Source organism: Ursus maritimus, unplaced genomic scaffold (genome assembly GCF_017311325.1).
Source record: "Ursus maritimus isolate PB19 unplaced genomic scaffold, ASM1731132v1 scaffold_14, whole genome shotgun sequence".
NCBI lineage: Eukaryota > Metazoa > Chordata > Mammalia > Carnivora > Ursidae > Ursus > Ursus maritimus.
In genome coordinates, this window is record NW_024423786.1 from 27,058,931 (window position 1) to 27,072,339 (window position 13,409).

A 13,409-nucleotide genomic window follows, 5' to 3' on the forward strand; every position below is an offset into this window, starting at 1 on the left:
GCAGATCTAGGTTAGTCTCTTACGTGTTTTGTGATCTCACTGGGCTACCTCATTTCTCTGAGCCTCAGTTTTCTCCTCTGTAAAAGGGGGATATAGTAATACCTAGATCACACGAGTACTATAAAGATTACATAAAGAAAAACTTGTGCTGGCACAGAATGAAAGGTCTCACCAAACTTCAGCTGTCCACACACGTATAGGTACGTTGTGAGATACGGCATTGAGAAAGCACGACATCCTTATAAGAAATGAGGCCACAGAACATGGAGGTCACACTCAATAATGATGCATAAATTCCTCACGCTTCACCCCCAAAGTTAAAGTTCACAAGAAACAAAACTGTAACTGGGGTAAAGCTCAGGAACCCCATCCTACTACAGCGAATGTACAGGATTTCTGTTAACAACAAGGCCTTTGGTTTGAGGAATTCAGCATGGATTGTGCCAGGTGTTATACACTCTTCAGCGAGCACAGAATCTTAAAAATGTGAGACAGAATGCACACATACAGATGCTGTGTACACTCTCCAACAATCAAAATGCAGATCTGTTTCCTGGTGAATCTGTTTTATAATTCCCAAGACGACCTCCAACAAGGCTTCAGCTTCTCTAAGCCAAATGCAAGGGCAGAAATGATGAAGAATTTGAGTCAGGTACCCTTTTGAAGATCCCATGAAAGTTCAATTCTTCCTCCAATCAGCCTTAACAGAAGCCAAGCACCATCCCCACAGTTTAAGGCTCTTGAAAGCTGAGACAATAACAGCTTTGTTGATGCTCTGTATCTGAATTGCCCTTAAACAGATCTATGTCCTAGAGAAGTGGCAGTGAATGACAAAAGTAGACAAGGACAGGATCCTTCTTACACAAAACCTTACATAGAGTCTTACATATTCCTTCTAACCCAACACACTTCTTCAATACTGAATAAACTTTTGGTTTAAGAATAATGGATTTTAGTATTTTAAAGACTGTCCCCTTCAGAACAGAAAAATTCGAGGAGTACCAGAAGCACATTCTGCAGAATGAGTTTCCCTTCATTAATCAAGGAACCCATTAGAACAAGAACTGGCAAACTTTTTTGTCAAGAGCCAAACAGTAAACTGTGGGCCCAGCAGACTGTACGGCTTCGGTTGCACCTGCTCGACTCTGCTGTTCTGCGTATGGAGAAAGCCACCACAAATGATCAGTAAAGGAACAGCTGGGGATGTGTTCCAATGAAACCTTACTATGGACTCTAACATCTGAATCTCATATGTTTTTCACAGGTTGTGGAATAATCATTTTCTTTTGAGTTTTTCTTTCAATGATTCACAATGTAGAAACCATTCTTAGCTAGGCTGCAGGCAGGGTTTGGCCCACACATGGGCTATAGTTTGCATTAAAGAGTTAAGAAGCCAGAATCAAGGGGAAAGAATCCCTGTTGTGGGAGGGTCTCTAGGCCTCCGGGGGGGGGGGGTCTTTCCCTCCCAAGTCGGTGCAGACTTTACCAGTAGAGAGTCAAACACATGAACTGTCAGCAAGAACACTGCCCACTCTCAATCCAGCCCTAACTCTCATCCACAAAGCATCAAGTGTAGGTGACCTGCCACCAAATCACCTGAGTGCTCCTTAAATGAGTATTAACAGAATTCTGATGCAGTGAACTTGGATCTCACTGATTCCCATCTGAGGCTCAGTTTCCATCACCACTTGAGATGTAGGCAGCATGCAAACACTGCCACCTGCAGAACCCTTGCACACCCATGGAAGAGGTCAGCAATGGCAGTGTGGCTTGCCGCAAAAGAAGGTACAGCTCACACACAGGCTCCCATTTTGCAGGAGGCAAGTTGAAATCCATGTAAGCAGAAAATAGAAAGCCAAAGAAACGATATGCTGTCTGGGACATGCTTTAAAACAATTCCGTGTGGGGAATGGGGTAGAGATGAAACAAGATTGGGCCATGACTCATTAGGTGTTTAAACTGTATGATGGATACAACAAGGCTCATTAAAATTTTTTCCGTACTTTTGTAGATTTTAAATTGTCCATAAGAAAAAAGTTGGGGGAAGAATAAGAGAGAAACCCTAGAGAAAAACAGAAATGTTCTTCACTCCAGGAAGAGGGTTTTATGCCTATAATGCAATTACTTTTACAGTACTTCACACAGATACCTATTTGTTTTCAGTAACTCACTATGAACAGTTTTTTCCCTAGGAAAGAAAAATTTAGTATTGGTATGTTGACTCCATCTGTGTTGATTGAGGCTACCCACCTCTTAGTCGGTCTTTTATTTTCTTTTCTTTTAATCTAGCTGCCTGTAGATGCCAACTAACTTCTTTTTCATCTTGCCCTAGGCTCAATTATGTCATCGTTATTATGACAGGGAAATCACCTGTCATCAAGTGTGGATATCACTCTGGTTGCCATCCTACTCCCTTGCCTAAATATCACAGATAAGAGAGGTGGTGTCCTGTCTGCACTTTCTGGAAAGTGTAAATGGAGTGCTAAACTCAGGACAAAGCAACAGGAAGTGCTGAAAGACAGCCTCTGGCCTTCCCTGGGGCCATAAAGCCTACCTCCCACAGAGTAGGTACCTGGGGGGGGGGGTCACAGTGGAAAATTCATCATTTGACCTCTTCATCCTTGAGTGACTTAGTTCAATCTTTCTAAGTAGCCCAATTAATTTGTTTTGGGCAGCAAATATTAACTGAGCACAAACAGTGCAAAAGCTGAATATGCCTCCATCAACAAGGCTCCTGTCCTCTGGGAGCTGACATTCTAATGAAAGAGCCAGCACATAATACATACTTTCCAATGGTGACAGGGTAAGTGTTTATTGGAAGGAAAAGTACCAGCTACTTTGACTGTTTTACAACAGGTGGCTTAAAAGAAGTTAGGGATGACTTCCCAAAGAAAATGCCATTTTTCCAACTCTACTGTTGACTCCCCCAATGACACCATTTATTTTTTAGAAACTGCCATGAAATTAAGGCATTTAACACTTTCATTTTTTAAGGCTCCCTATATGTTCAGGCACTAATATGGAAACCTTAATCAGTTACCTATACCAAATGACTTCATCTAAAAGTAATTTTGTTAAATGTAGAATTTCACAAGTTACCTTTGGAAAAGACGGTAATTTGTGTCCTGAGCTTAATCATTTGAAAAAAGTAAAAATTATTATCCATCTTTTTCCACCCGGATCAACTCTGTTATCAACTAATATTACAAATTACAGAAAACAAAAGTCAATAAAAATATGAAGATGCAAACGGAAAACAGGCTGACCTCTGAAAGATAACTGAAATTTTATCCTAACATTTGCCTACTTGTGCTAATAGGAAGAAAAGGAATCATATATTAGCTAAACCACAAATAATCTCACTTCCATCTAAATCAATAGTTCTAACCTCTCCTGCAGCATTAGCCCTTGGGCAGTCTTGCCATGAGGGAACTGGCCAAACTAAGCTACAAGAGGAAAAAGAAAAAGACAGAAATCCTGGCTTAGCAGTTGTGAGTTTTGGGGTTAGAGATACATGAAGGATCCTCGAGAATTCAAGAGAAGCTGTCGATACTTGCCCTAGAAAGTAGACATACATACTTTTGCCTACGATTTCAAGGCAACTATGACCATCCTGAAGCCATTCGAGTCCCAGACTAAAACCCTCTGACCTAGATAAATATCGAATTCCAAAATCAAATCTAAGATTTTCAGCAGTTTAAAGGGTTGAAAGAATTAGTACGCAGGAGTCGTTTTCCACATGTTATCTAATTTAACGTCCACTCCAGCAACCTTGGGAAGCAGGTACCATCATTTCCTTTTACAAAGAGGGAAAGCTAGATTCTGAGAGGTAAAATAACAAATGCAAGGTTAGGCAACCTGCTCTCGCACCCAGGTTTTTAACCCGTGGGTGCACAACCATGAACTGGATGAGAACTCAAGAAGTCTGGTCCATAGTCCTAAACATCTTTCAACATGGGAAGTTTCTGATTTTTAGTGCTTCAACCATATGATCAATTTATCTACATTTTCTTCTCAATTTAACCTCCTTGCCAAAAGGAATCAGTACAGATTTAGTTCCATACACCTCTTCTTGGAGGGAGATAATCCTAACCAAAGACAAAAAGTAACTGTCTAATAATTTTTGATAATTTTAAAATGAATTTTCATTTCTTAAAAACTCCCAACACGAGTTGTTAGACAAAGCCCACTGCATGAACGCTGAATGTTCTCACGTCTGAATTTTAAAATTGTCTCAGAAAATCCATCAAGTCACAAATAATCAAGAACTGACTGAATTAAAAACTTCAGTCTCTACTCAAAACAGCCAGGCAGAATTTCAGCCATCCTGGCCCCTTCAGCATCCTCTGAACGGTTAGAGCACCTTTTTAAAAACAGCACCTTTTAATAATCACTCATCATTTGATAGGTCAGAAGCATACACAACCAAATCTATGACCCCTTTTTGCCTGAAGAAGGTAGTTGAGAGGTCTTAGATCCTCATAGTAAAAGCTGCTGATGAGTATGTCCCAGCAGAAAATAATAAATATGGCAAAAATTGGGTTCAGGCCACTAAATTTGGTTGGTTCAGTCCAGACCAAGTTGCCCAGTGAAACACTAACACACTTACTCATCCTCTATTGGGGAATTACCAATAATTAGCACACTGTTTTCACACAGATTTAGAAACCCTTTATGGGAAATGTATCCACACCCAAAGAATAAAACTGAGAACAAGAGTGGGTCAGGTTCTCTAATGCTCTACTTCAACTGCTTCCTATGAGAGTTGCCACCTAGTGATTTTAATTTTTTAAGCTCAGGCTGACTGCCAGCTCAACACTAAAACCGGACTAACAACTGATTTTTCCTATTGCAACATCGCCAGCAAGTCCTTTGCTTTCCCTCTTTCCTTCGAACTCAAAACAGCGATTCTCATTTTCAAAATCGACTAATTTGCTCGATAATCTGTTCCAAATGGAAGCTCTCACAGAGCTGCCACTGGTATCATAGTGCCAAGAGGCCAACAAGAGGCCAACAAGAGGCCAGTTCAAAACACCAAAACAACAAACATGAAGGGGGGGGGGAGGCTCTAAAAAGAAGAAGTAAATATGGAGACAGAGTAACAATGGGCCAACTCTGGACTTTAAAACATTCAGCTCCCCGAAGTTCTACCTATTCTTGGGTTCTGGACAATAACTACGCCAAACTAAATGTCTACACACGAGGAATGAAATTGCATTGGGGAATATAAACTCAGTATTTTGGATACCAAACCTCAAAGAAGGCCTTGTCCTTACTACCACAGAAGAAGCAACTTAAACTGAACCTAAAGTCAACTGGCCTCCAGAAGTCCTTCCAGACAGCAGTGTGCCCAGGCCTGGCACAGGCATTAGATAGCAAAGTTGACTATTCAAAGAAAAATAGAATCTGAAAAAAAAGGCTGAGGATTTCTAGATACCTGACCTTTCATTTGGAAACACACCTTTAGCTACAAGTATTTCCCTAAGTATACTTCCCTAAGGATCAGTTTTATTAAAAACTGACAATACTTAGACACTGGTTTCACTAACTATGGACACTAAAGGCTTCACTGAAGGTGAAGGTGAAGCCTTTAGTGAAGCCTTTATTTCACCATATAAAATTCTGGACCTTTTCCTGCCCTGATCCAGGCAGCGCACACAAAAAAAGTCTGACCAACTGCTCCTCAATTGCGATGACCCTTCTGAGGCATCCTCAACTTTGTAGCTTAAATAGAAATAAGGCTACACAGACAAAGCGTTATCTTTTCTAAAGTTTGAAATCAATTTTGATTGTCAGGAGAAAATTTCTGGTGGCAAGAATTTCCTTTCCAAAGCCTCCTAAAGCACTCGTGGAAATGCTTTCAAAAGCTAAGAATTCCTTTCTCCACTTGTTTCTTGGGAAGAGGGTCAGACCAGAACCGATTTGGGTTAAACTCACTGCCGGTCCCCAAACCTTATCACTGAGCAACGAAGCTCATGCTGCTCCAAGCCAGGCCTCGAAATGAAGGGATCCAGGACGCTCCCCATTACAGGAAGCCCCGGAAACCAGATATTCCAAACGTTCCGCTCTCCCCCTTCTTCCTCCTCAGACAGCAGCATCCTCGCGGGGGTAAGGAGTGGGTAAGGTGCGATAAAGTCCCCCACCCTGGCGAAGCGGGCAAGAAAACTTCCTCAGGGCTTGCAGAAACTCCAATGGGGGGCTGGACTCACCTTCGCGACAGAGCCCCATGACTTCACGGTTTTTCCCAAACTCCTTGAAACTTTCGTCCAATTCCGTCCCTAGGAGATACACACACACAGGAGGAGGGGAGAGGCAGATCAGTGGCCGGGAGTGTGACGCACGCTCACGCACGCACGGAGTAGATGCGGGCACCTCCGCGTACCCCAACCGAGCAATAGCATCTCTGACCCCCGAGCGGGCGGGTCACAGGGTAGGGGGGAGGGGAAAAGGGTCACAGGATGGGGTACAAGGGGGGACTTGGGGAAGAGGAGGGCGTGGACACTCACCGTCCTTCCCAGGAAGTTTGGAAGCCTCGACCCACAGATTCCACGACTGTCCCAGCATCGCTTCTGGACTGGGCAGGGGCCTGCGCTCCCCGACGGTCGCCATTGCGGCGGCGGCCGAGGTGGAGGCGGCGCTGGGGCCGCCGTCCTCCGGCCGGAGGCGCCGCGGCGGCGGCTGCTGCCGCTGGGGTTGCGGAGGCTGCTGCTGCTGCTGCTGCCGGGCGGCCGCCGCCGCTGCTCCGCCCGCTGCCGCCGCCGCTCGGCGCGGCTCCCCCCTGACGTCATCTACGGCCCGCTCCGACATTCTTTCCGCTCCTACAATGTAACAAAAAAGGGGGAAAAGAGTCGCGCGGGGGCCGCTTTTAAGGAGGCGCCGGGGAGTTCCGGCGGCGTGCGCGGCCCGCAGGCCGGGTGGGGCGCGCTGACAGCGCCCCCCGGCCGCCCAGCCCTCTCAACCCGCCTCCTCCCGGGCCACCCCCCGCCCCGAGCGCAAAGTCCGCGGCGCGGGCTCGCTTTCGCTTTCGACTCCCGCGGCCCCTCGGGGGAGGGGACGAGCCGCCGGCGGCCCGCCACCGCGGCGTAGGGTCCCTTGCCTGCCTCTGCCGCCGAGACCCGCACGGAGGCCGGAGCCCGGAGCTGCCCCTGCCACGGCTGCCCGCGGCGGAGAGGCCCGAAGACGCACCCCCGACCCTCGGGCTGCCCACCCTGAGGCCGCTCGCATCCCCGGGCCGGGCCCGGCGGCCCCGCTCCTTCCTTCCGTCCGCGCGTCCGTCCGAGCGGCGGCGCCCGGCCGGCTCCCTTAAGCAGAGGCGCCTCCCGTCGCCTCCTCCCCCTCGCCGGTCCCTCCCTCTCAGCTCGCTCCGCCGAAGTTTGCACGTCAAGCCCCCGGAGTGGAGCCAGGGCGAAGTCGGAAACGCAGCCACCTATGGAGGAGCCGGCCGGCGGGCCCCGGGCCACCATTGAGTGTTGTCGCCAGCAGGCCCTCCCGCCCGGGGGTACCGACCAGGGGCGCAGGGGCTGGTGCAGAGAGCACTTCGCTCTCCGCTCGCTGGCGGCCGCGCAGCTGTCAAAAGCATGAATGGCAAGCCGCCGCCTAATGTGTAGGAGACCACGAGCCGGCAAGGAAATGCGGCCCAGGTGCCATCCCAGGTGTCAGCCCGAAGCCGGGTGTTCGCCCAATGCCCACCACTAGAGGTCACAGCGTGCGCCCTGGGAACTTGAACTTCTCATCTAGCAAAGAAACCATGAAATCAGTATAAGAAGGAGAGAGACGGAAGCGAATCCGTGTACATGTTTTGGAGACACTACCCGAAATTTCTCTATTTCCCCTTCCACTGCCCCTAGAAGTGATTTGTTCGCCCCGAAAATTACAAACAATCTTGCCATTTTAAAATCGGACTATTTTTTTAATTCCAGTTATTAGTCCCTCCCTCTTTATGGTTGCTTTGCTTGACAGGGAGGGAACCCGGGGCTTGGAGAATGAATATACAGCATTCCTAGAAAATGTGTCTAGAGGATACTGTTCTGTCAGATTTTGTACACTAAATTAAGCACTAGCCCACAAAATTTAGCACCTTTCCCCAACACACACACACACACAGAGGATGCAAAGCTTTTGCTTAAGTGATAGGTAAAGATAGCAAAATAAAAGGCTACTTAATGAACTAAAGCATGTGAAGTACTTGAAACAGTAGCGGACCACACCAGCCACCTTCAATAAGTGCTCTCTTGTTTCAAACTGATGGGAGAATCTGAAGCATGAGACAGAACAAGGATTTTGATCACGTTTCACGTGGCAATAATATCAGCACTCCTGTGGCACATGTGTCATAGTTGTTTGCTTACAGGTGCTTTCTCTAGGTGGGGAGTAAGAGGGTTTCATGTTTTTTTGTCTCGAACACCTGGGATGCCAGAGGCAGCCAACTTCTCTGCTAAAGAAACAAAGTCCAACTTAGGAGAAACAAAAATGTTTAAATAAGAGCAAAAATTAAGAAGGAAATGTTATTGCAACCTAAACTTAATGCAGGGCTCTTATAAGAAAGGGTTTCAGTTGAAATTTTACAAGCTTTAAGACCACACACACACTTATTTTAAAAAAGATTTAGAAATAATGGTGTAAAATTTTTCCTGGATTGCATGCAAACGTAAGTTCCAAAAAGTGAAATTATGCATAAATATTTTTTTAAAAAGTAGTAAAAACAAAGTAACCAAAAATGGAAATTATTGGAAGGACAAAAACAAATCACTTTTAAGGCTTTAACTTCCTACATGAGTTATCAGTGAGAAAAATGCATGGGCAAAACACATAATTCCCTTGATACTAATAGGTTTCCTTCCTCTTAATATAGGCCCTCAATATTGGAAGAGGAAGTCCCCAGTGCACTTTCGACTTCTCATTCATCCCAAATCACTGAAAAATTTGTAGAATGACATAAAAATGTCCAATTTCTGTTTTCTTAAAGTACAGCTTATTAATTGCTTTGAATTTTGTAATTCAATATTTGAGATAAATGAAAATTTGAATTTTAATGTCATTTGGAACTGCCACTAAAAAAAAGCTTAGGGCCACCAAGCTATGTAGATACCAAAGGGAGCTTGCCTGTTGAGTACAGCCCTTCTGATGTCTGAGACAAGTGTGAGAACAAAAATAAGGGGAAGAATGGCAAACATGAAGTACAGACCAACTTCCCCAAGACACTGCTTGATTTCCCTCTTTTTACGTGTGAAAATCCTCCAAGATTCATTAATATAACCTCTAGCCAATGGGCTCATCATGGCACTTTATAATACTTCACCTTCTGTCCTTACTGTTAATACCTCTTTTTTTTCTTCACAGGTTTTGAGTGGTTTAATAAAGAAAACACAACAGGGCTTTAAGTGAAAAATACTAAGTATCCTCTTCGCTTTACAATAGTTATTAAGAGAAAGTGTTACTAATAACAACTATCAGTTATCGAGTACCTACTAGGTGCCAAGCATTGCCAGAGGTACCTTATTGCATTATCTCAATATTCTAAACTGTATAAGGTAGAAGTTGTATTACTTGCAACTTACAAATAAGGACAATAAAGGAGGACTCTGGAAGCTAGGTGCTATGAATTCTTTCTGGGTCCATATACTAGCTCTTCAACTTACAAACTGTATAACCAGAGCAAATGACCTAACCTAACTTGTCTGCACTTCGGCTTTCTAACATGTAAAATGGAGATAAAGCCAGGCTTCTTCTGAGGAAAAGATCCATAGAAAGCACTTGGTACAAAACTTAACACAAAATAAACCCTATACATAAGTATCTACTATCAAACTAAGCAATCCAGATCAATTCTTATCTGTGAAATTTATTTGACTTTCAAGTTGAAGAGGTGGCCACCAAAAGAATAACAGGCAACTGCTGGCAGCTCCCCACCAATTCTATTCTGCTGCAGCCAATGCATTTTACTACACTCTCTTCACCCATAAGTATGTTCTAAATCTTTCCACATTCTGATATCCACAGTTGGTTTGGGTTTCCCAATAGTTCAACTGAGTCACCAACAAAAGTCAAAACTGGTAGCTGAGAAAGTACAGTGTTCTGATATGCAAATTTGGGCAACATTTCCAAAGTATACCTTATAAACAGGCACGGTCTATAAATAAGAGTACAACAGAAACTCAAATTTTACCTACCAGGCCATAATAAAAAAAACCTGATGACTTTTTACCTAAATACCCCTCCTCCATACCCCAAAAATATAAAATGAAAATTACCAATACAATGTGTATTCATTTAATATAATTATTTTAATATAGTAGTGTCCCTTGTATGCTATCAATGAGTGTTCCTGCCAGTGTACTGATGAAGTCTTAGAGCTCTGAGGATCTTCAATATCCATCTGCACAGATAGTGATATGTTTCATAAGGTCTGAGTAATGAGGACTCAATTTATCAAATACTTCCTGATTACCTAACACATACCTGGCGCTCAGATCAGTACAAGGACAACATAGTAATTTTGCTGAGGACCTGAGAAGAATAAGAAGTAGGAGAAAAAATTTAATTCATCAAAATGCTCTTGTGCAAAAGGCTGTCACCACCAATTAGACTGTATGTGGCTTAAGAACTAGGCCGTCAGAAGTGAAATGCTGCCAAATTCTGAGCATTTCATCCCTTCCAGGGATGCATTTAAAATATGGGCTTACTTCACCATCCAAATTTAGGGATGTTCCCAGTAGGTGCCAAGGGTAACAAGGGCTCTCTTTACAAAAAGTATTCTTTGCACAGCAGATTCACTTGTAAAATGCTCTGTTCAAAGGCCAAAGGCATCACTAAGTGGAAAAAATAAAAGTTGATCTTTTCCAGTCTTTAAATTCGGTTTAATGTAAAATGGCTGAAACTGTCCAAAACTTCTAAGATCCAAGACCCCACACAACCAGCCATTTTATTCGGAAAAAAAAACAAAACAAAACAAAAACCCACTGGTCCCACTACAACATTTTAATAAACTTGAAAACCAGTAACTACAGTATATTTATCTGTGCAAATTACAGGGTTGGTAACAGAGATTCTCCATTATCAACCCCAAAGGATTGCAGTCATTTGAGTAACAAGAAAGTCAGATCCCCTGAATTAGGAATGTGTTGGCTTTGGTTTCTTTATTTCTCCTAAAATTGGCTGAGCCTTTATTCCTATCCTCTCTCCCTCCTCTGCCCACACCTTTCTCTCCCCCTCTTTCTTCTCCAGAGCCAGGGCTCTGCTCTCTTCTGCATGTGGGGTTGGCAGACAAGGACCCTTTAACCATGCTCCCTCTAGTGAAATACTTACAGCCTGTCATGAATACTTCTATTCCAGCAGGGGGAGAACAGTGGAAGGAGCAAATGGAATTCAGCTCAGTAGCTGGCACTGCTGACAATCAAGTACAAAATTAGAAATAATAAGGATAGCCACAAAGGTGGAAACTTAAAAGATGAGGGTAATTATCTTTTGAAAGATTTAACCTGTACACATATTCATTCTACAAGCTGTGTCAGTTGCCAAGAATTCAAATTTTTGAACTTTGAATTTGTTTTCTTAATCACATGTGTAAGCTACAGGCAAATTCTCCCAAAGAAACATTCACCAGTAATAGCAAACTATTTGAAGGAAGAGAAAATTTAAAAATACAAAATAATAGGGGCACCTGGATGGCTCAGTCTGTTAAGCGTCTGCCTTCAGCTCAGATCATGAACCCTGGGTCCCGGGGTAGAGCCCCGCATCGGGCTCCCTGCTCAGCAAGGGAGTCTGCTTCTCCCTTTCCCTCTCCTTCTGCCCCTGCTCATGCTCACTCCCTCTCGCTCACTTTCTCTGAAATAAACAAATAAAATCTTTTTTAAAAATACAAAATAGTAAGTTTTAACTCTAAACTGAATAAAGACCAAATGTTTCTAGGGATTTAATACTGGCCTATAATTTTAAACTACTGACAACTTGATTTAAAATCTTCACTTAGAGCCTTTATGTAGTTTAAAAGAGAGAGAGAGAATAGAAAAAAAAAAAAGTTATGGGAAAAAATGGAGAAGTCAGACCAGCATTTAGCTATAAAAAGAGGCTGACTGTACAGTTAAAGTTCTAGTGCACTGCCTCGGATGCAATAAAATGCAAAGATTAAACACACTGTTAAAAATAATTTCCTAAGTCTTCTTTCTGCAGATACAGCTTTCACTGAAGTGACTGTAAATATCACCACCTAATGGGCCCAGCATTTAAGAACATGAGTTCTAGAGCCAGTCTGCCCAGGCTGAATCCCTGTGCTACCACTTACTAGCTGTGTAATTCTGGGGAAATCATTTAACCTCTCTGTATCTGTTTCCTCATCTATAAAATTAGTAGAACAGGAGTACCTACTTTGTGAGGAATATTAGGAAACCTCACAGCACAAAAGCACCCTGTAAGTCTTAGCTCTTTTTATTAACACTGTGTCTATCCCACAAAAGGTCCCGATTTTAATCTACCCAGGCTATACTATCAGGTCAGTCTGCAGAATGAAGAATGGTTTTATTTATGTCAGTCCTCATTCTACCAGTTTTAGGGGCTCCCCACTGACCACTGAATTCGATAAAAACTTCTCTCCTAGCACTCAAGGCCTTCTCAAGTTGGTTCCATCTCACTACGGTCACGGGGTTCACTCCAGCAGGTACTCTTTCAGTCCAGCCAAAATGACCAATCTATAGCTTCAAATATGCTCCCCACTCCAGAACCCGGCACCTAAGCTTTTTCATAAAGGTCACTCTACTTATAATACTTTGCCTCCCTTAACTTAAATCCTACCGTTCAGCCAAGTCCCTCCTCAAACTCTTTCTTAAACAAAATCTTTCCCGATTCCTCACACTAAGCATATGAGAACTCACCTCCACCTCTAAATCATAGGACTGTGGATTGGGGTTAAGAGTACCTGCTCTGAAATCAAGGTGGCAATGAGAATATGCTTAGTCTTCCCAGGGATCAAATGTTTGCATTCCCAACATAAGGGTGTCATTGGGAGCTTAGAATGTACCTACCCACGAACCTAAGATGTGTGGTGGCCAGTTCCCAAAGCTAGTCAGCAAAATGCCTTAAGGCCGAACTCTAGGACTAACAGTGCAGCTGTGTTAGCACAAAGGGAAGAAACAACACATCTTTCTTCCCCTTTCCTCAGCAAAGTTCCAGCTCTGAGGAAAGTCCTAGATTCCTCAGATACAACCCCCTGACTTTTCCCCATTCCCTGTGTGCACCCTGATCCTATAGCCATCTGGGTTTGTATGGCTTCCCAAAGGACAGACTGTTCCACAAAGGCTTTCATCCCCTGTCCACCTCCAAAAGAAAACCTTCCTTTTCTTGGCAGACATAAATGGCATGCAGATTTAACTATTTTTCACTAAACATATGAATGAATGAATAGTTTTCTGTCTTCA

At 43.6% G+C, this 13,409-nt stretch overlaps 1 protein-coding gene and 1 long non-coding RNA gene across 2 annotated transcripts in view; both read right to left on the bottom strand.

The window, feature by feature from the left end:
- Window positions 1-6,818, bottom strand: part of ATXN7 (ataxin 7) — a 92,532-nt gene extending 85,714 nt beyond the window's left edge. Inside the window, 2 exon segments of the mRNA XM_008703169.2 lie at window positions 6,210-6,278; window positions 6,507-6,818. Coding sequence (XP_008701391.2) covers window positions 6,210-6,278; window positions 6,507-6,807 — 370 coding nt within the window. The 5' untranslated portion in view covers window positions 6,808-6,818.
- A 3,508-nt stretch (window positions 6,819-10,326) lies between these two features.
- Window positions 10,327-13,409, bottom strand: part of LOC103674225 — a 41,499-nt gene continuing 38,416 nt past the window's right edge. The window contains exons 4-5 of the long non-coding RNA XR_005834540.1: window positions 11,305-11,385; window positions 10,327-10,506 (exon numbers count right to left, since the gene is read on the bottom strand). This is a non-coding gene — a long non-coding RNA (uncharacterized LOC103674225). The remainder of the gene's footprint in view (window positions 10,507-11,304; window positions 11,386-13,409) is intronic.